Raw genomic sequence first — 23,184 nt, forward strand, 5'->3', positions numbered from 1 at the left:
TGTGTTTATCTGGTGAGCACAAATCAACTACATGTGTTATGGCAAAGCCAAGCCTGGAGCTGCAAAAGCCTGTTTTCTGACTAGAGAAATAGAGAGTGTAAAATTGGAATAAGCCCCAAAATACTTCTGTTTAAGATAAGGCCTTTCTGACCATTGTTTGTCATTTGTCTGACAGGGCAAAAGAAGTTCAAGTTTAAAATAAGCTTGACTGGAAAATCCTTTCTGAATTTCCTTTTCTGCTGTTTTTCTGAAGATATTAATTTTTCCTCTGTTTTGTTTTAGCTTCAGCAAACATTTCCTTTGCACTCATTTCATTTTTCACCAGTTTGGCAAGAATTCAACCTCCAGATTCATAATTAAAGTTCACCATATTCAATTCACATTTAAAACGGCACTGCAGTATTAATTATGCACATAGAGAAGAAATTTGTTTTCTGCACCTGGTTGCTGCCTCTGAAGCGAAAAGAGAATTAAATTTGAATGTTAGAATTCCTCTTATCAAGACCATTTCTACCAGTATTTGCATGTTTGATTGTGCCATGCTTATCAGTGCTGGAGGTGTGCTGTGCATTTAACTACGCACTCCATACCCTAATTTAGCCTGACTTTATGGTTTGACTCATCGCATTAGATTAGGTATGCTGTGTGTGCCCATACATGAGAGAAGTTTTTGTGCCATACACTTGCTGTAGATCAGAGGAGTTCATGTTAAATGTTCTATGTGATCTTGGTGTTCAAGCTTCCTGGGTTGGTGCAGTGGCCTCGCACCGAAGGAAATAAATCAGCACACTAATGACATGTTCTTCTCTCTAGGCAAACTGACACAGGGGCCGTGAGGGAAAACCCACAGGAGAAGAGGGATCAGCTGGACCAGAATTTAGGGCACAAGTGGAAGGCATCTGTCAGACCTCTGCATGCGCAAGAGCCTGCAGTTCTGCCTCACGAGAGTCGGGGGAGGTCTGGGACGTTGCCTAGTGATTACCGATACTCTCAGGAAAACGTGAATGAGAAGAGCAAGGATCATAGTCTGCCTCATCTCCCCTGCTCTGAGCCACAGACCTTGAACGAGAACCACTCCTCTCTGTCCCGGGACAGAGGAGACGAAAGCCATAGGGTAGAGCCAGTGCTGCTGAACAAGAAGCGTGGACCTGCTCCTCAGAGGCCACCACCACCTAAAATAGATAAATACAAGCGATCAGATAATCCTGCACTGTCACTCGGCACATCTTCTGAATCTCTGCGGGCAGTGCCCAGCCGGCCCTTTGCATCCTCGTCCCCCAGCTCTGCTGAAGTATTTGCCAGTCACTCCTCTCTCTGTCAGAGTCCTGCAACTTTCAATGGAAAATTGAAGAGTGCTAATCCACAGCAGCTCCGGCAAGCATCATCCACAGAGAATGTTTGTCAGCACTTAGAAGAAAAAACGCACCTTAGGTCTGAGTCTGTATTATCTTCCAAGTATCAGTATCTTCAAAAACCTGGCATGGAGACATCAAGGTCCCCTTCTCCTCAGTTCGCACCACAGAAGCTCACTGATAAACCTCCTGTGTCTCTACAGGATGAGAACCCAGCCAGGTACTAGATATAACTCCTTTACTAATCTATTATCACTTTTTGCCCAGTTAGATCTTATTAATGGCTGACTGTTAATTTTCTTTACTAAAAGCACATCTTTTACATTCATTAAGCATAAGCCATGACAGCATGTCATAAAGAGACCTAAGACGTGTGAAATTCCAGTTGGTACCATTGAAGTCCTTCAACTGGTCTGTGGTTTCTTTTCGTTGACTGATGCTGCTCAGGTGTTAACAGCTAGTAGTTAGAACAAAATGAAAGGGATGGGTTCAAATGGATTTTCCTCTATAAGTCTGGTTGAAATCAGAAGATTCTCTGTCATCATTTCCTCCACCCAAGCCTGTATACAAGTATGAATTGTTGCAGGGACAAAGCAGATGTGGGAAGGGAAGCTCCACGTGCTTCGTGAGAACATGTGGCACTCCAGGTAGCCTGCTGCGGGGTCCACAACACTGTTCGTGTTGAGATGGGCTGAAGATTCAGCAGGAGAAATTGAGTCCTTTCCCAGTCTAGATAGAATTAGGCAAACCGACTGAAATAGATTTCTGTGTCTGTCATATGCTGCTAATATACTATATCATATCGTTATTCTCCCGTAAGATAACAAACTTTTCCAGGAAGCTCAGGAATCCTAGTTTTCATAAATCTTCTGGCACAATAATTCATAGTTAAAGAATGAAAATAAAACCTCCAAGCTGAATGAACGCAGAGTTTGTTTCTCTGGGCAAAAGTAGCTAGAATAACTTTTTCCATAGTAATGTAAGTAGTTTGAATAGACTCAATCATGCTGTTTCCCAGTGTGCCTTATGACATAGAAAACATGAATTACTTTTTTTCCTAAACAGGCCATGGCAGGGGTGAAGATGATCTTAAGGTCCTTTCCAACCCAAACCATTCTATGATGCTATGATTCTGTTTTTCCTCTTGTAACCAGAGGAGAAACATGACATTTCATCCTGCAGTGCTTTTAACGTGACGTAATAATACGCTTTACTATGAAAAGTGCTACATGTCATGTGAACCCTAGCATGTCTGTGCAAAGGTAGATGACAGTAGTGACTTCCTTAGTGTATTGCTTAATGAATAGATGCTAAGGTTGCATAGAAGGCTAATTGTATTTGTCCTTCCTTTTTACTAGGCTTTAATGTTGGAGGGAACCCTAAGGTGTCCCTGTATGCTGATATCTGAATGATAACATATCTGAATGATACAGTTACCCTGCAAATTTAAAATTCTTAAGCCCAGATAGCTCTTGTTTGTGCACAAGGTATTGTCCTCAGCTAATAATTACTCAGTAAAGCAGGTAAGGCAAAAAATGGAGACACATGAGCCATACCGCTGAACCTTCTATATGGTATTTATTTCATATGGTAGAAATACGTCCAGTAGATTTATCTTAATATTCAGCCAATTAGATTTGGCTTATTGCTTTTATTGACTTCTAGCATGTGAGCTTTTGGACATGGCAGTTTACATGCTGTGGGCAGCTAATGTTTGATGATGTCAGCATGTAGCTATTTACTTTTCTTTATGAAAGGTGTCTGGTTCAGCAGCAGGATAAACTGAGTGAGTAGGAAGGGTTTCCTGCAGCGTTTTAGGTAGAATAATGCAGCATAAGGAAATACTAGTGGTGTGCAGAACCCGGCTATTTCCCAAGATGACTGTTTAGCAGTAATAAAAGAGTGCATCAGTAGATGTGCATCAGTAGATTTGCAGTAAACCTACACTCAGGTCAAGGAGTGACTGTGGTTGTGGTTGAAGAAAAGCTTTGTAGTGGCAACAAGCAGAATTGCTGCAAGTCAAAATTTCATGCCACAGTTCCACAAGTGGAAAACCTTCAGAAATCTGAAGGGTAGCGACTGTAGAGACAGGATTTATGAAGTAGCTGGTGTTGAACTGTCTTTGCTCTGACTGCAGTCAGTTGACTTGATGATGCCTTAAATATCTGGAAAATCTTTTACTATGCTGAAAGGAATGCACTCGTGTTTCAAAACAGATGCCAGGCATTTTAGGTAAAAAATTATGCTCAGCTCATTTCTTCACTTCCAGTTGCCCCCCCCAGACTTACACATGCATGCATTTCCCTCAAATTCAAAAGCGTGTTCCTCCATACAGTCTGGTGGAGTCCAAAAGGTGTGGGCTTTACTTAAAACAAGCAAGAGAAAGGGTCAGGGCAGAGGCAGCAGGCAGGAGAGCCCCTGTCTGCAGGCAGGGAGCTGGGGCTGAGTAGTAGACAAAGGAGCGAGCTCTTTAAAATGACAGATGCCTTGACTGAAAACACCCAGCTGAATGGGAGTGGTGGCGTTCAGCATGGGCTAGAAAACCTGCCCCAAAAGTGGGATCAGTATCAAAGCATGTCTGCAAAGCACTTGTGGGAAGTAAATACCTATTGGGAGGTTGCACATTTATTTGCAAGCGAATGTATGTTTAGATGTAAGATACAGCTTCTGAAAAATATGAAGTCAAACAGATTTTGCTATTCCCAATATAAGAAAAATACAGCACAATAAACTATAAGGAAAGTGACACACCCACCCTTAGAGGAAAAGGGCCATAGTATGTCTTGGTCACTTATCTGAACAGCGACAAGCTACACAGCCAGATGAAACCAGATACTGTAGCTAGTAGGCAGTGTTCATTCACTTGCTGTGGAGCTTCCAAACCCACAGTATGACAATAATTTTAAACTTCCTGCAAACTCAGAACCACCAAACCAGACTTCAGTTTCTTACATGGTTTACGTGCAGTGCAGATGTTTCAAGTAATGTTAACATGTTACTGTCCAGTTCAAAAATCTAAGTTATCTTCCTCTTTAAATAGCTTTCCTGACTGAATGTCCAAGTTGGCCCTTTGTGCTGTGCCGTACAGAATTTGTGCTATAAGCTTTCCATAAAAGGAGTATCCACAAATGTGTGTTACACTCTTGAGAGGCTGTTTTTTCTTAAGTAGAAAACTAGGACCCTGTGGTGGGATCTATTAAACTTCTGTATCTTGTGTGCAATTTTACAAGTACAGATTTAGGTTTTTTTTTAATCATATTATTAAGTTTTGAATTATTTCCAGATTTTCCATGAGTGAGTTACTTGCTATTCTTGTAGCTCAGCAAAGGCCTAGTCTGCAGGATGCTTCTGTCTGTTCTGTTGTCACTTTCCTTGGAAGACTTGGGAATTAATGTGAGAGCATCACAAACTCCCCAGGCAACTAAGGTGCCTGTTAGGCCAAAAGCTGAAGCCATTGTTGGATCTGCATGAGGCAGTGAGGTTTGAGCTTGAGGCGTGTTTTCCTATGTATGTGTGGCCACAAAGGAGTAAAACACAGTTCAGTGGTACTTTCTCAAATCTGGGTCCTGGCTGCTAAGATTAGACCCTCATATTCATGGAAACAAACAAAAGTGCAGTATAACATGTGTGGGCAGAAAACATGTAGATTTAGGGTTTGAGATACACAAATTCCACTACCTAGATCTCTTATCTTCCTTTTTTCATATTTGGGCTTCCTTTCTGATTAGAGAGGATAAGAATTGGGATGTAAGGTTCTTCCATTTCAAAAGGTGAGATTTTCTTCTTTTCCAGAATTGAAAGGGTTATAGACAACAATACTACAGTGAAAATGGTTCCCATCAAGATAGTTCATTCTGAGAGCAGCGCAGAAAAGGAGAGTCGGCAGTGTCTTGTCAGTACTATGGAGCCTCCTGCTTTACCCAGTGGTTTGGAAAAGGACCAGATTAAAACACTCAGCACTTCTGAGCAATCCTATTCACGATTCTGTGCTTACACCAGGCAAGGTGTAGAGCCAGAGCCAGAAGCCAGAACCAAACCAGCTGACCCTCAACCAGCTGAAGAACCTGGGAGCAATTTGAAGGACAGCAGTGCTGCCACACCAGCAGTCAGCTACGTAAAGGCCAAAGAGAAGACTTTTGAAGACTGGAAGTCAGAGGAGCTAGCCAGAGAGATTGTGGGAAGAGATAAATCTCTAGCAGACATCCTAGATCCTAATGTGAAAATAAAAACAACAATGGATCTGATGGTTGGTATATTCCCTAAAGATGAACACCTCCTGGAGGAAGCTCAACAGCGCAGGAAGCTTCTGCCAAAAGTTCCTTCTCCAAAAATTTCAGAGGAAAAGTGAGTATTACTTTCTGCACTCCTTGTAAGCTGCTGACCAAAGGGTGTCAGTTTTCTAAGGGGGGGTGAAGGCTAGGATCTTCCTGCTGTTGAGGTTTGGGGCTTTTCTGAGACTTTTTCTGTCAGAATTGTGGTCAAGCATAATACTGCTAAGTATACCCTTAATAACAGAAAAAGAACAATGTTGCACAATATGACAAGTTTCCTTTTAAGATCTCGTTGAAAACTTATTTGCGTGAGAACTTAAGGAATAACTATCTTCTTCCATTTCATAGTGATTAGATACTTTACCAAGATCATCTGGTTTAATAACTGGATAGAGAAGGAAAAAATATTTTACCCTTGTTTATGTGATGAAAATTTAAAAAGACAGCTTGAAATGGGCATGAGACATTTCCTGGAAGTGAATGAGAACAAAGAAAAGATTGAGTTCCATTAAATTCCATCCATGGTGATGTTCTGTGGGTCTTTTGTTTTCTTGATATGAGTAATCAAATTGAGTTGTAGCCTGCTCATGAAGTTCATGTGTAATACCATAATCAAAAAGATAAATACTTTGGTTGTAGTATCCCACATTTGGAAGTCTGAAAGGATACTTTCTATGACGCTGAGGGCTTTGTACTACTTGGAAAAATGTAACTACATTTTGTTTCCAGCTTGAGGGATCTTGGGTCCATTTCACTCATTGTAATGATGAAAGGTCTTCAGTTTTAGCTTTTGATGGGCATGTGCTGAGTTCAAATTTTCTTCACAACCAGATTTTATTTATCCTATTTACTTAGATAATGGCTTTCTGTTGAACCCCCTGCTTGCTTGGTGAAATGATGGCTTTAAAAGATTGTCCTTTCTTTGCAGTGATTAGGGTGTCAAGGCAGCTAATAAAAGTTTTGGCTTTTTACCAGGAAAGAGGACCAGAGTGCACCGTCTGCCATCTCCCTCACAACCAATTCTACTTACTACAGCACATCTGCACCAAAGGCAGAGCTGCTGATTAAAATGAAGGACATGCAGGAGCAGCAGCAGCAGCAGAGTGAGGAAGATTCTGAAGATGAGCTGGATCATGACTTGTCAGAAAAGAAGGTAAAAGACATTTCAAAAGTGTAATGCATTTCATTAACTGTGAATTTGCTAGGTAAACACCCTTAAATAAAAGGCTTTTTAGATATGAAAGATCACTTGGAAAATCAGCCTGGATTGGTTGAGAGGAGAAATGGAAGGGGAAAGGACAGGGAAAAATATTATGTGTCCAACTATGAATTTGTTTTTTTGCAGCTTGATGCATGTTGTGGAAGGTCCCAAGGGGAGAAGTTTTGGGGAGGTTACTTTCAAATACTGTTTTGCATTTGAGTTTCTCATATATTTCTCTCACTTGCTATGTACAAAGAAACAGGAGTGCTTATGTAGCCCACTGTAACTGGTGGTGGTTTTAGTTCTGTGTTTTTGAGATGCAGAATTTAGGTCCAGGGTTTGTCACCAGAGAGAAGGAACACACATGGCTACACAGTTGCTTTTTTGCTTTTTTTTTTCTTCATTTGGTTTGTCACTCATGAAAACACTTTCCTCTTTATTTCTACCACCCAAATTAATAAATGTAGTTGTGAGAGATAGCTAATGAGCTTGGTCTATTCTGTGGAAGATGCCCTTTGCAAGGGCAAGTCTTCTCAACTCTCCATTTCTCCCTTTCTCTGTTTTCTCTCCATTCTCTCTCAGCTTATTCTCCCTTTTTTATCCTTTCTCTCTGCTTTCTCTCTCCTTTCTCTGACCTTTATCTCTCTCTCTCCTGTGTCTCTCCTTTTGCGCTCTCCTTTTCTTCTCTTTCCTGTCTTTCTTCTCTCCTCTCTTCTTTCTTCTTTTTTCTTCTCTCTTCTTCCTTTTTTCTTCTTTCTTCTCTTTCTTCTTTCCTCTTTCGTCTCCCTTTCACCTTTCAGCTTTCCCTCTTCTTTCCCTGAACTTTTCATCTTTCCAGTTCCTTTCTCTTGCCTGTATTGTCTTTCCGTTGACTTTCCATTATCTTTTCCTTGCTTTTCTTTTATCTTTTCCTCATCTTTCAGTTATTGTCCCTCACTTTTTCCTCACCTTTCCCTCGCCTTTCCATTTTTTTCCTCTTGTCTTTACGCTGTCTTTGTGGTATCTTTTCTTCACCTGTCCCTCTCCTTTTTCTCACATGTCCCTCGCCTTTCCCACGTCATTCTGTTACCTTTCCTTTGTCTTTTGGTTGGCTATTTCTTGCCTTTCTCTCATCTTTCGCTCATCATTCCATTATCTTTCCGTCTCCTTTCCCTCACCTTTCCCTCATCTTTCCGTTACCTTTCCCTCGCTATTCTTTCTCCTGTCCCTCACCTGTCCCTTGCCTCATCTTTACTTTGTTTTTCCATTATCTTTCCCCCTCCTTTCCCTTGTCTCTCCCTCACCTGTGCCTTGCTTTTCCCTATTCTGTCCCTCACATTTACTTCTCATTTCCCTCTTCTTTTCCTTGCCTTTCCCTCCCATTCATCCCCATCCTTTGGTATTTTATTTCTGATATAAGGTTAACACAATCCCTATGGAACTAGGGGAACTTCTTCATGAAGTTCAACGGGGCCAGGTGTAAGATCCTGCACCTGGGATGGGCAATCCCAAGCACAAATACAGGCTGCGCAGAGGATGGATTGCGGGCAGCCCTGAGAAGGGCTTGGGGATGTTGGTTAACATTAGCTGTCAGTGTGCGGTTGCAGCCCAGAAAGCCAACTATATGCTGGGCTGCATCAAAAGGAGTGTGGCCAGCAGGTCGAGGGAGGTGATTCTTCCTCTCTACTCTGAAGTCTTATAAGACTTCACCTGCAGTACTCTTTTTTTTCTCTTCTCTCTTTCTTCTCCTTTCCCTCTCCCTTCTTCCTTCCTTCTTCCTTTCTTACTCTCTCTTCTCCTTCTTTCTTCTTTCTTTTCTATCTTCTCTCTTCCCTCTTTTCATCATCTCCCTTTCTTCTCTCTACTCTCTTCTTCCCTTTATTCTTTCTTTCTTCTTTTTTCATCTCTTTCTCGCTTCTCTGCCCTCCCTCTTCTCTCTTTCTCTCTCTGTTCTCTCTCCATTCTCTCTCTGCTTGTTCTCTCTCGTTTCTCCTTTCTCTCTCTGCTTTCTCTCTCCTTTCTCTGACCTTTATCTCTCCATTCTCCCTCCTTTTGCGCTCCTATCTCAGTCTTTATTGGGAACATGTAAACCCATTTTCTTCTATCTTCTCTTTTTTTCTCTCTGCCTTCTTTCTGTCCTATTTCTTTCTTCTCCCTTTCTTCTCCCTTTCTTCTCCCTTTCTTCTCCCTTTCTTCTCCCTTTCTTCTCCCTTTCTTCTCCCTTTCTTCTCCCTTTCTTCTCCCTTTCTTCTCCCTTTCTTCTCCCTTTCTTCTCCCTTTCTTCTCCCTTTCTTCTCCCTTTCTTCTCCCTTTCTTCTCCCTTTCTTCTCCCTTTCTTCTCCCTTTCTTCTCCCTTTCTTCTCCCTTTCTTCTTCTCCCTTTCTCTCTTTCTTCTGTCTTCTGTCTTCCCTCTTTTATCTTCTCCCTTTCTTCTCTGTTTCACCTTCCTCTCAGCTTTCCCTTGTCTTTCCTGCCTCTTTCCCTCCTCTTTTTCTAGTCTTTCCCTCATACTACCCTCGCTGTACCCTTGTCATTCTTTCCTTTTTCCCTTGTTCTAACCCTAACCATTGCCCATGCCTCACTTTTCCCTGTCCTGTCCCTCATCTTTTCTTCATCTTTCCCTCGCCTTTCCTTCACCTGTCCTTGTCTTTCTGCTATCCTGTCCCTCTCCTCTACCTCTCCTTTCCCTCGTTGTTCTGTTATCTTCCCCTTGCCTTTCCCTAACCAGTCTCTCACCTTTCCCTCGTCTTTCCCTCATCTTTCCCTCATCTTTCCATTATCATTACCTCACCTTTCCCTTGCCTTTCAATTGCTTTTCCTTATACTGTCCCTCGTCTTCCCGTTATCGCTCCCTCTCCTTTCCGTCCTTTCCCCTGTTCGTCCTTTCCCCTCTTCGTCCTTTCCCCCCTTCGTCCTTTCTCCCTTCTCTTTGCCTCTCCTTTCCATCTTTTTTCCCTCACATTTCCTTATCTTTCCCTCCCCTTTCCTGTCCTGTCCCTAGCCTTTCCCTTGTCTTTCCTTCAACTTTCTATTATATTTCCCTCTCTTTCTTTCTCCTGTCCCTTGCCTTTTGCTCATATTTCCTTCATCTTTCAATTACCTTTCCCTTGTCTTTTGCTTGGTTGTCCCTTGCCTTTCTCTCGTCTATCATTTTTTCTTATCTTTCTCTCTCCTTTCCATCTCCTTTCCCTTCCTTTTTCCTGTCCTGTCCCTAGCCTTTCCCTTGTCTTTCCCTCACCTTTCTATTATATTTCCCTTTCTTTCTTCTGTCCCTAGCCTTTTGCTCATATTTCCTTCGTCTTTCAGTTACCTTTCCCCTTTCTTTCCCTTATCTGTCCCTCACCTTTCCCTCGCCTTTTCCTCATCTTTTGCTCACTTTTCTCTCGCCTTTCCCTTGCCTTTCCTTTGTCTTTCCGTTGACTTTCCTCACCTTTTCCTTGCTTTTCCTTCTTTCTTTCTTCTTTCTGTTATGTCCCTCTCCATTCCCGATCCTGTCCCTCACCTGTCCCGCGCATGTCCTTCTCCTTTCCCTCTCTTTTCCCTCGCCTGTCCCTCCAGTTTCCCTCACATGTCCCTCACCCTTCCCTCGTGTTTCCATTATCTTTCCCTCCCCTTTCCCTATCCTGTTCCTCGCCTTTCTCTTGTCCTTCCCTCCTCTTTCTGTTACCTTTCCCTCGCCTTTGCCTCGTCTTTCTCTCCTGTCCCTCACATTTCTGTATACTTTCTCTCTTTTCCCTCACCTTTTGCTTATGTTTCTGTACCTTTCCCTCACCTTTCCCTATCTTGCCTTTTCCTCATCTTTATGTTTTCTTTGCCTTTCTTTCTCCTATCCCTTGCCCTTCCCTCTTCTTTCCATTACCTTTCCCTATCCTGTACCTCTCCCTTCCCTCACCTTTCCTTATCTTTCCTTTGCCTATGCTATACTATCTCTCACCTATCCCTTACCTTTCCCTTTCTTATCCCTCTCCTCGTTTATTCCTCATTTTTCCATTATCTTTTCCTCTCCTTTCCTTCATCTTTCCATCTATTTCCATTATCTTTCCCTCTCCTGTCCCTTGCCTTTCCCTTGTCTTTCCATTATCTTTCCCTCTCCTATCCATCTCCTTTCCCTCGCTTGTTCCTCGCCTTTTGCCTATTCTTTCCATTATCTTACCCTCATCTTTCCTTCTGCTGTGCCTCACCTTTCTCTATCCTGTTCCTGGCATTTTGCTCTTTTTTCCATTCTTTTTCCATCGCCTTTCCCTATCCAGTCCCACTCCTTTCCCTTGCTTTTCCCTCATCTTTCCTTTCCTTTCTTTTGCCTTTCTCTGTCGTATCCCTTGCCTTTCTCTCGTCTTTCCCTTGTCTGTCGGTTATTATATCTCTCCTTTCCCTATCCTGTCCCTCAGCTTTCCCTTGCCTTTCCCTCACCTTTCCCTCATCTTTCCATCATCTTTCCCTCACCTTTGTTATCTTTCCCTTGCCTATCCAACTCCTTTCTCTGTCGTTTCCCTTGCCTTTCCTTCTTCTTTCCATTTTCTTTGCCTTTCCTATGCTATCTCGTGCCTAACCCTTAACTTTGCCTTTCTTGTCCCTTGCCTTTTCCTCATCTGTTCCTCATTTTCTATTATCTTTTCTTCTCCTTTCCCTATCCTTTCCATCATCTTCCCATCATCTTTCCATTCTTTTTCCCTCTCCTGTCCCATACCTTTCCCTCTCCTTTTGCTTGCCTGTCTCTTGTCTTTACCTATCCTGTACTTCTCCTGTCACTTGCCTTTCCGTCTCTTTCCATTATCTTTCCTTCACTCGCCCTCTTCTCTCCCTCTGCTGTATCTCACCTTATCTTCCCTTTATCTTTGCCTCTCCTATCCATCTCCTTTACCTCGCTTGTTCCTCGCCTTTTGCCTCTTCGTTCCATTATCTTACCCTCATCTTTCCCTCAGCTGTGCCTCACCTTTCTCTATCCTGTCCCTTGCATTTACCTCTCCTTCCTGTCTCCTTTGCCTCACATGTCCCTCATCTGTCGCTATCCTATCCCTTTCCTTTCCCTCATCTTTTCCTTTTTCTTGCCTTTTTTCTTCTTTCCATTATTGTTCCATCACCTTTCCCTATCCTGTGGCACTCCTTTCCCTCACCTTTCACTCATCTTTCCTTCTTTCCCTCTCCTTTCCCTGTCGTAACCCTTCACCTTTCTCTTGTCTTTCCCTCGTCCTTTCCTCATCTTTCCATTTTCTTTTCTTTGCCATTCCCTCTCTTTTCCCTGTGTTCTCCCCTATCTTTCCCTTGTCTTACGCTCATGTTTCCTTATCTTTCCCTCACCTTTTCCTATCCTATCTGTAGCTTTCCCCTCGTCTTTCCCTTGTCCTTCCCTCGTTGTTCCATTTTCTTTTCCTTGCCATTCCCTCGCTATTCCCCGTGTTCTCCCCTGCCTTTCCCTCATCTTTTCCTCATCTTACGCTCATTTTTCCATGTATTTCCCTCACCTTTCCCTGTCCTGTTCTGAGCCTTCCCCTCGTCTTTCCCTTGTCTTTCCATTAGATTTCCCTCCCCTTTCTTTCTCCTTTCCCTCATCTTTCTGTTACCTTTCCTTTGTCTTTTCCTTGCCTCTGCCTGGCCTTTCTCGTCTTTCCCTCATCTTTCCATTATCTTTCCCCCTCCATTACATCTCCTTTCCCTCTCTTTTCCTTTGCCTTTCCTTATTCTTTCCATTATCTTTGCCTTGCCTTTCCCTATCCTGTCCATCTCCTTTCCCTTGCCTTTCCTTATCTTTCCTTTCCCTTTCCCTGTACTATCCCTCGCTTTTCCCTTGTCTACCCTTATCTTTCATTGCCTTTCTCTGTCCTTCCCATCGCCTTTCCCTTGACCTTCCCTCACCTTTCCTTTTTTTTCTTGCCATTCTCTCACTTTTCCCCGTGTTCTCCCAGTTCTTTTCGTCATTTCCTCATCCTTCCCTCGTCTTTCCATTATCTTTCCCTCTCCTTTACATCTCCTTTCCTTTCCTTTGCCTTTCCTTATTCTTTCCATTACCTTTCCCTTGCCTTTCCCTATCCTGTCCATCTCCTTTCCATTACCTTTCCTTATCTTTCCTTTGCCTTTCTCTGTCCTTTCCGTCACCTTTCCCTTGGCGTTCCCTCACCTTTCCAATTTTTTTCTTGCCGTTCCCTCACTTTTCCCTGTGTTCTCCCACTTCTTTTCATCATTACCTCGTCTTTCCCTCGTCTTTCCATTATCTTTCCCTCTTCTTTACATCTCCTTTCCCTCTCCTTTCCTTTGCCTTTCATTATTCTTTCCATTATCTTTCCCCTGCCTTTCCCTATCCTGTCCCTCTCCTTTCCTTTGCCTTTCATTATTCTTTCCATTATCTTTCCCCTGCCTTTCCCTATCCTGTCCCTCTCCTTTCCTTTGCCTTTCCTTATCTTTCGTTTGCCTTTCCCTGTACTGTCCCTTGCCTTTCCCTTGTTTACCTTTATCTTTCCTTCACCTTTCCCTGTCCTTTCCCTCGCCTTTCCCATGCCCATCCCTCACCTTTCCATTTTCTTTTCCTTGCCATTCCCTTGCTTTTCCATGTGTTCTCCCCCTTCTTTTCCTCATCATTCCCTCATCTTTTCACAGTATCACAGTATGCTAGAGATTAGAAGGGACCTCAAAAGATCATCTAGTCCAATCCCCCTGCCGGAGGATAAGGTTACACAGGAATGTGTCCAGGCAAGTTTTGAATGTCTCCAGGGAAGGAGACTCCACAACCTCCCTGGGCAGCCTGTTCCAGTGTTCTGTCACCCTCACTGAGAAGAAGTTTCTTCTCAAGTTTAAGTGGAACCTCTTGTGTTCCAGTTTGTACCCATTACCCCTTGTCCTATCATTGTTTGCCACTGAGTAGAGCCTGGCTCCATCCTCGTGACACTCCCCCTTTATATATTTATAGGCACTTATAAGGTCACCCCTCAGTCTCCTCTTCTCCAAACTACAGAGACCCAGCTCCCTCAGTCTTTCCTCATAAGGGAGATGCTCCACTCCCTTAATCATCTTCGTTGCCCTGCGCTGGACTCTCTCCAGCAGCTCCCTGTCCTTCTTGAACTGAGGGGCCCAGAACTGGACACAATATTCCAGATGTGGTCTCACCAGGGCAGAGTAGAGGGGAAGGAGGACCTCTCTCAACCTGCTAACCACCCCCCTTCTTCCTCGTCATTCCTTTGTCTTTGCCTCCTCTTTCCTTTTCTTTCGCTCACCTTTCCCTATCCTGTCCCTAGCCTTTCTCCTGTCTTTCCATTATCTTTCTCCTTTTCATCTCCTCTCCCTCTCCTTTCCCTTTCCTTTTCTCCTTTTATTATCTTTCCCTCACCTTTCCCTGTCCTGTCCCTCTCCTTTCCCTCACCTTTCCCACATTTTTCCTTATCTTTCCTTCACCTTTCCCTATCTTTTCCCTTTCATCTTTTTATTTGCCTCACCTTTCCCTCTCTTGTCCTTCATCTTTCCCTCCTCTGTCCATCACTTTCTATTCTTCCCCTCATCTGTCCTTCACCTGTCCCTCACCTTTCCCTTTCATGTCCCTAGCCTTTCCCTTGTCTTTTCTTCATCTTTCCATTATATTTCACTCACCTTTCTTTCTCCTGTCCCCCTCCTTTCCCTTGCTTGTCACTCGCCTTTCCCTCACTTGTCTCTCGCCTTTCCCTCACTTACCACTCGCCTTTCCCTCATCTGTCCATTGTCTTTCCATTATCTTTCCCTCTCCTTTTCCTCCCCTTTAACTCTCCTTTTTCTCACCTCTCCCTTTCCCTCGACTTTCCCTATCCTCTCCCAAACCTTTTCCGAACCTTTCCCTCCCATTTCCCTTGCCTGTCCCTCACCTTTCCCTCTTTTTCCCCCTCGCCTGTCCCTCCCACTCGCCTGTCCCACGCCTTTCACTCTTCTTTCCCTCATCTTTCACTCTCCTATCACTCATCTTTCCCTGTCCTTTCCCTCACCTTTCCCTCTTTTTTCTCTCTCCTTTCCTTTGCCTTTCCCTCTCCTTTCCACTGCCTGTCCCTCACCTTTCTCCCATCTTTCTCTCATCTTGCCCTTTCCTGTCCCTCTGCTTTCCCTTGTCTTTCTCTTAGATTTCCCTCCCCTGTTCCTCTCATTTCCATCTCCTTTCTTTTGTCTTTCCCTCTCATTTCCCTCAGCTGTCCCTCACCGGTGCCTTGATTGTCCCTTGCCTTTCCCTCTCCCTTGCCTTTCCCTATCCTTTCCCTCTCTTTTCACTGGCCTTTCCCTCTCTTTTCCTTGCTTTTCACTTGCCTTTCCTTCTTCTTTCTTCGCCTGTCCCTCACCTTTCTCCCACTTTTCCCTCTCCTGTCCTGCTTTCCCTTGTCTTTCCCTCACATTTCTCTCACCTGTCCCTCTTCTTCCCATTTCCTTTCCTTTTCCTTTCTCTCTCATTTTCCTCAATTGTCCCTCCCCTATGCCTTTCCTGTCCCCATCCTTTCCCTCTCTTTTCACTCACCATTCCCTCTCCTTTCCCTCTCCTGGCCTTCTCCATTCCCTCGCCTTTCCTTCGCCTTTCCCTCGCCTTTCATTTGTCTTTTCCTCTCCCTTCCATCTCCCTTCTCTTCTTTCACTCTCCTTTCCCTTGCCTTTCCCTCACCTGTCCTCTCCTGTCTCTCTCCTTTCCCCTGCCCTTCCCTCATTTTCCTTTTCCTAAGTAAATAAATCAAAGCCAAAAAGCCAAATACACCCTTCAAAAACACCTAATCCCCGAAAACAACCACAACAAACCACCAAAAAAACAACCAAACCACAAAGCCCCAAACCAGAATAAAAATTAATGAACACCCCCAAAGCAGTCTTTCCAAAACCGTGTTTACCTCCTGCATGTCTTTGCCCTCTGGGCCAGCTCTGCCATGTGGCTGAGTGTCCCCTCTACCCCTGTGTCCCGGGCCCTTGTGTTGCTAAGTGTGGCATTACAACATCAGGTAATCGCTCCCCCCAAGTGCAGCCCCGCCCACCGCCCCTCCTCCCAGGATGGCCTTTGGGATGCTGGCCCCAGGCAGTTCCTGCGCTCAGGAATCCCAGGGGCCTGCCCCTGCCCTCTGGCCTTGCCCTGGGCACAGCTGATGGGCATCCCAGAGTGTTGTCTGCCATTTGGCTTCCATCAACAAACCTAGGGTTCTTTCTTTTCTCTCAGTCCAGAAACCAACCCTGCAGTGCTGAGGCCATCCCCATTAGCTGGCCCCTCTCTGTGCCAGGGCTAGCATCCATAAGGGAGCTACAAGAAATCTGGAGAGGGAGGGATTTATTACAAGGGCATAAAGGATAGGACAAGGGGGAAGTGGTTTTAAACTGAAAGAGGGTAGGTTTAGATTAGATACTAGAAAGAAATTCTTCACTGTCAGGGTGGTGAGGCACTGACATTGGTTGCCCAGAGAAGCTGTAGCTGCCCCATCCCTGGCAGTGTTCAATACCAGGTTGGAAGGGGCTTTGAGCAACCTGGTCTAGTGGAAGGTGTCCCTGCCCATGGCAGGGGAGGTGGAACTGGATGATCTTTAAGGTCCCTTCCAACCCAAACCATTCTGTGATTCTGTGGTATTTAAAAGATAATATAATGATATTTCTGTGGTTTGAGAAAATGTTGTGCTATGTAAAATCATCACACTCATTTCCTTAGTTAGTTGGCACAAAATATTTTAATTATAGCTCCCAGTACGGATAAGCTGGAGGAGATGGTCTGTTTGATCAATTAAAGGATGTAGTTTAACTCTGTTCACCTAAGCCACTAGTGCAGTGGTGTGCAAATATTTTCAGTTGAAATCAGCTCTCTGCTTAATGATGAATTGCCAGGGTGCCTTCAATAATCCAGTCCCAAAGAATTATCTTCTAAGATGAGAGATTCTGTAGGAGATTCCCACCTCTAGTTCATTGCAGGAGTGGATGCCACTGCACATGAGGGAGCTGTAGTGTTTTCTGTTACCACTTTGCTTTTTCTTTCCCTCAGCCTTCCTTCCTTCCTTCTGCCCCTGCTGCATCACACTGTTCAATATGGTGTGCAGCACTGGGGACGTGGTATGGTTGCAGCACAAAAGCTGTACTTACCCTCTGCCAGACAGCCACTGTATCCGGCAGCTGTACTACTCAGACAAATTAAGGATTTCACTGCTTTTTGAGCAAATTGTTTTTATCTGGTGGCACACGCGATTCTCACGTTTATAATTTTTGCTAGAATTAGTTTCCTTCTCATTAATTATGGAGTGTTTGTATGAGGGGTGTTAAACCTTTCTTTTTTGCCCAACAGACTAAAGAGTTAAACTTCAAGCTTATAAAAGTGCCATTTATTTTTGTTAGTGTCTGTGAACAGGAAAATCATACTCACCCTTCATATACTCCTGCCTTTATCTCCAGTATGCACCACTAATCATATGCGATAGGAAGTATTTAATGAAAAGCTTTTAGCAGAGCTTCCCCGTTGTCTTCTCTGAATATACATAGTGTGGACACACATTGCTTCTTACTCCTCTCCCTGCTCCTCAACATACGGTGAGATGCAAGCACTCAGTTCAGTGGGCTTTCATCTTGGATCTTGTCAGAAAACATAAAACTCATGCTAAGTGGGTCAAGGCATCTTTATAAAACAGCCAGAATATATAACTTGGCTCAGCTTCACATATTTGGCAACAGTTTAACAAGGGATTGTTAAGGACTTGAATACTTTAATAGCCCACTTTATGACTTCAGTTATTTTAGAGGAGGCATATACCCAGAATCTGTTCCTTGATTCCTTGAAATCAGTTCCATTATGAGAAAACTTAATTGCAGTCCGTCATGGAATGATTGTAGTATTTGTCATTCTCTGCAAACCAGAATTGTGTGCTGGTGCTTTTTATTTTTTATTATTATTATTTCAAAATAAGTATGGGAATTTCATATGGAGTCATTAATTTAAGGGGGGGGGGGGGGGGAGTTAGAGAGGGAGGGCTGATCCCTGTGTTCCCAACTAGAAGGAATGGAATGTGTGTGTCTTAACATACTGAGTATAATGTAGGTTTACCACAATTATAAAATACTGAACAGATGTTAAAGACCCTATAAGAGTGGTTTTTTAGTAATGAAAATCCATGTGTGGCTGAGTAGGAAGTCCTCATGGCCTTTAGAGAGAGTTACAGCAACTCCTGAAGAGTGTAAAAATGATTGCGGAATACCAGGTTTCTTCTGCTTTAGGCCTGAATTCATGTGAAATGGTGAGCTGAGAGCTGAGTAATATATGTAAAGCATGGCAAGCAGTGAGCCACCTTAGCAGCACTGAAGGTAATTTCTGTGTTGCTAGTCAGATCAGCAAGAATTACTGGAAAAAGATGAGATTTTATTGTTTTCCTGCTTACTGGTACAGAATTCAAAGCTATGAATTATTCATCTGCCAGTTTCAAGATGTAGATTGGAGCTTTTCTGGCTCAGTAGATATTGCATGTAATACAGGTTTTCTGCTGGTTAGCAAAAGCATGTAGTGAGCCCACAGTTGCTTTATCCAAAGACTGCTTTGTCTGAGTAGGAAGCAATCAGTAATCCTAACTCTTTAATAGATGTGACAGTCTTGGAGAGGCAAGTACTTACGTCCTTCACACCTGCAAAAGCAATCCTTTAGATGCTAGCTTCAGCTGCCTGGGGACATCTAAATAGGATGCTACTGGGAAAATGGCTGCTGAAGTGAAAAACTTAAGATAATAACAGAGCGTAACAGTATCCCCTTGTGTTTCTGGTGGTGAAACAGCAGCACTGTGCATGTGTGTGTCATCTGAGGGAAATGAGAAGGTAGCACTGTGACTGACCTACATAATCCAAATCAAAATGCATTTGCACTGAGAGACGAGGGTGGGGGGAGAAATCAAATCCTGCAGATTAATCGGTCAGTAAAGCAGGCATCTGTAGAACTGCTTACTACCTTAATCTTTTGGACATCCAGACTAACAGCCCAAATCCAGTTTAACCTGGCCTTAGTATCTTAAATCAAAAGGGAGAAAACCTGCCCAGATAATCCCTATGTTGAATTTCTGCTTTCGAAATGGCTGTTAAATTTTCAGGGTTTAGTTGCTTTCTCTTAAGATGGCAGACTTTCTTTTATTTTTTTTTTTTTGTTTGGTTGTTGTTGTTCCCAAAATAAATTGGCAGTGACTGCAGTCAGTATGTTTCTGGGTAATCATGTAGGCTTGTAATCAGATTTGAGTTTAGAAAGCAGAGTTCCTAAAGAATGGCATGAAGAATTTTATGTTTGTTTTTTTTTTTTTTTAAAAAAAAGGAAGGGGGACTGAAATAATGATTATTTTAAAGGATGTCATTTTCATTTAGAAATTGTGTTGAGGTGTATGTTTAGAGAGTGCTTTGGGAATTTTTCTTACCTGAAATTAGCTGAATACTAAATAGGCATCTACATTTAAATGAGTGAGGTGTTTTTAGGGTATGCTTCATCTCCTGTTAGAGTAGACGACTAGCTGAACTGACTTCCACCTCTTGTGCACAAATGAAAGCTAATGGACACAGAAGAAACAAGACCTCTTGTCCAAAAGCAAGGAGGTGGCCAAGCAGCACAGATGGAACACAGGTCACTGAAGGAGGAGATCTGGGTTCTTGGTCTGGCTCTGCTGGTGATGCACCTGACATGCTTTTTCTAAACCTGGGCATGTGTATCCCATGCAGTGGGAAACCCCAGCAAACTGTAGATGAGGTGGTGTATTTGCCTGAGGTAGGACAGTGACAGCCGAAGGTGCTTGTTTGATCCTTTGACAGAGCCATTTTGCACAGCTTCACATAGAGCTGCTTTGTATGATAAAGTAGGTTTTATTCTCTGTTTCGTGCCACAGGGATTGCGATTTTCCTACAGAAATGTTGTAATGTGCTGTTAAAGCTAAGGTTTTCTGAAAGTGGAAGGACTGCTATTGGAGGGATCCTAACATGCAGAAAGGAAGAAAAAGCTAGACAGTGCCCTAATTTTAACCGTGTTATGTGCAAAATACAGCATTGTTTTACTGGTACAGTCTTTCTAAGTGTAGCGTTTCAGAAAGGTATTATGGACCTGGTATTTAGAGAGAAAAGGATGCACTGTACTTTATGCTCTTCCATAGCTGGCTTTGAAACTGTTCAAAGCAGCAGCAGGAATATTTGCTGGGGGAAGGGTGGGAGTCCTTCATATTGTGCCACAAAGATAAATTGTATTAACACAGGTCTCAAGCTGAGCATCGTGAACCTCTGAGTCCAGAGGTACAGACCTTAGGCATATACTTATGTTTATTTGTAGTGCGGTCATTGTCAATGCCACATGGAGTTTCAGTGTATTAAAATGCTAGATTTCTGACATGACTTTCAGAAGTGCAGAAGAATGCGGTAGTGCTAATAAATTCTCATCTCCTTATTTTCCACAGCAAGAACTTATTGACAGCATTAGTAGGAAGCTGCAGGTGCTGAGGGAAGCACGTGAGACACTTCTGGAAGACATCCAAGCAAACAATATACTGGGGGAGGAGGTAGAGGCCATTGTGAAAGAAGTCTGCAAACCAAATGAGTTCGACAAATTCAAGATGTTCATCGGTGACCTTGACAAAGTGGTCAACCTCCTGCTGTCACTGTCGGGTCGTCTGGCCCGTGTGGAAAATGCCATTAATAACCTGGATGAAAATACCTCTGCTGAAGAACGGGTGAGAAAGGCCAATAAGAATATCAAAGCTGTTGGGGGGCGGGGGCAGTTCTCAGTTTTGTTTATCTCAATTGGAGCACTCAAGATGAGGGACAGTGAATAGATAACTCTCACAAAGACATTTGCTTCATGATTTCTTAGAATTTTTCTCTTTGCCTTGCTGCTTTTGCTTGAAATATTAGAACTACAAGTGGATTGCCAAGAAAAAGCGGTGTTTTGAGGTTCAACATGCTGGAAACTAGACTTCATAGTGAAAGCTTAAAGAAAGAAGGGAACCACTGATAGGAGTGTAACAAGGAGGAAGACAAAAATAACAGTTCAGGATGGGGAAAAGAGTGTCACTTTGCTGTAATGTGGAAAATTTCTTTATACTCAACAAGGATCTTGATAAAGGATATAGATAAAGGATACAAACAAAAATCTGTAAGGTTGTTAGGTATTTGTCCTATACTACAGCTTCCTCCACAATGCTTAGCGAGGAACAAGAGCAAGAAATGACAGAAGAACAAGCTGGGGGAGCAGGAGGGAGGCATTGCAAAAAGAATTTTTCAATAGAAAACACATTTTACTCCAAGCATAGCCCAATAGTGATGTGGAGGAATCCCAGCAGACGTGAAAATTTCAGGAGCATTCAAGGTGCTCTTACCTACTGGGTTCCACCTCTGCTGGCACCATTTTGTTTAACGCCAGATCCCATCAGGCCCTAGCTGAGCAGGAGATACCTAGCAATACAGATATGCACCAAAGAAGAGATGTAGACATGTGTGAAACTTAAAGGCTAAAATTAGAGAGGGTGGGGGGCAGGTATCTGTCAAATGAGTGTAGCTTCTACAGTTAAATGAATGTAAAGTGGGATTTTTGGCTTGTAGCTGTGGACTGAAATGCCAGCAATACACCTAAGTGTTGTAACAGAATTCTTTCAATGGCCTGTGGATTCATGTTGTGTTTCTTCAGCACGCTCCATTCTTTCACCAATAGGAACCAGTTAAGTGCTGGGACTAGTCTGAAGCTGTACTTTTGCTATTTGGCCCTAGCTGCTGCCAAACGTATTTGTTTAATGACTGTCCAAGGCCCCTCTCTGACTGAGGGGAGGGGAAGGTATTTGACAGCTTATTAGAGGGCAGATCAAAGCTTCTGAAACTTACAGAAATTTAATCCTTCTTCAGAGTCCTTTTTTCTAAATGTGGTTGCGGTTGCCTAATGGGCTCAAAGATGGGAGTGTGAGCTGGGGAAAGAGCTACCAGATGATATAAGCATATAGGAAACACAGTTTGAAAGCTGTGATAAAAATAGCTTATTGGCTAGGTGTGGAAAAGGAAGAAGGTAAGGAGGTGGTGTGTAGTAAGGGTAGTCAGGAATTGTGTGCTCTGCTGTAGAATGGAGACTGGCAGAAATCCAAATCCTTAACATATTTTAATCCCCATTCCTCTTGTGCACTGGCGCCAAGGTCTTGCCATAGTAACATCAGAAATATATCTAGAAGTGTTAGTTGGAGATGCTTCTCAGATGGATCAAGTCCCCAGGTACTTCAAGTATAGATACAATGCCTGTAGGGTTGTATGTGCATGGCTTTGAATTTTGGCTGTCCTTTGGCATTTTGTAGGTCACGTGGTGATGTTGGTGAACTACTAATGTACCATATATACAAAACAGGAGATTACTTCAGTCCCTGGGGATCATACCTCTAGTGATCACTGATTTTATTTTTATTTAGCTGACGCAGTCTAATAAACTACTCTGATAGTTTTTCCACTTTCTAGGGTCTACCTACAGCTCAGCAGCTTTCTAAACAGTCAGTCTGTCAGCAGGCAAATCATCATGGCTGAAATAATATTCTGGCTATTAGATGCTCTGTCATAGGTCTGTCTTGCCACAAGGAAAAGTACCAGGTATTTCAACTTCAGCTTCTGAAACAGGCTTCATCTGAAATAGCTACCAGCCCCCTTCCTTCCATGCAGTGAGACCAGCATCTTCTCATTATTTTCCTTATCAATCAAAGGCAGAGTGTGCTGAGAATCCTAAAGCACTGAACCAGCAGTCCACATATGTGACCAGGTGCCTACGCCCACAAGACCTGCTATTGCAAGACTAGGAACAAGTACCAGGGATGGTTTAAGAACTGGATGCTGAGAGGGTCAAGTATATGGAGAGAGTTCATCTTCACATGGCTGTGGTTCAAAACAAAGAAGAAACTCCTCAACAGAAAGAGCTAAAGATTGTTTCATCAGAGGAGCTTCAGGTGGCCTGTGTTTCACTGGGGCTTCAGAGCATTGCTAACTGCAGAAAACCCTTTGCACTCTGCTTGGTTGAAGACTGATAGACGAAGCCATCTGACATCATTTCTGCCTTTAGGCTTGCTGAGCCATTTACCCATTGCTCAAAGAACCATCTCAGGAATGGTGTCTTGAACCTGCTACAGTGTATTTCACTTGACCCTTCAAAACAGGCTTTCTGGTGTCAGCCATCTTTGATAGAGGTAAAAGCAAATTCAAGAGGTATCTCATTTGCCTTCTTCTTTTCTGCATACCACTTCTCTTAGGCATTCCCTAAGCCTCTGCAAGGGCAGAGGTACTAAGGTGTCATTCAGAGTTCACAAAAGTAATGTTTGCTTTCCTTAAACTGTCAGGTTACTCATGTTCATCTTGGTCATGCCATAGGCTTGGTAAGAAGTAACTATACAACTTAAATCTCAGGTATTGTTATGAAGGACTAAGCATCCGATTGTTCTCGTGTATGTTGACAGTAATAGCA

The 23,184-nt window shown here is 43.2% G+C and overlaps 1 protein-coding gene across 6 annotated transcripts in view; it reads left to right on the forward strand.

Moving 5' to 3' along the window:
* Positions 1–23,184, forward strand: part of SHROOM2 (shroom family member 2) — a 134,754-nt gene that overhangs the window by 106,997 nt on the left and 4,573 nt on the right. For all 6 annotated transcript variants that reach the window (XM_062603689.1, XM_062603684.1, XM_062603685.1 and 3 more), the window contains 4 exons: positions 814–1,572; positions 5,145–5,696; positions 6,599–6,776; positions 20,162–20,434. In XM_062603689.1, coding sequence (XP_062459673.1) covers positions 814–1,572; positions 5,145–5,696; positions 6,599–6,776; positions 20,162–20,434 — 1,762 coding nt within the window. The remainder of the gene's footprint in view (positions 1–813; positions 1,573–5,144; positions 5,697–6,598; positions 6,777–20,161; positions 20,435–23,184) is intronic.

This window comes from Pezoporus occidentalis, unplaced genomic scaffold (genome assembly GCF_034315485.1).
Source record: "Pezoporus occidentalis ecotype Australia unplaced genomic scaffold, CSIRO_AGI_Poc_V1 ctg81, whole genome shotgun sequence".
NCBI lineage: Eukaryota > Metazoa > Chordata > Aves > Psittaciformes > Psittacidae > Pezoporus > Pezoporus occidentalis.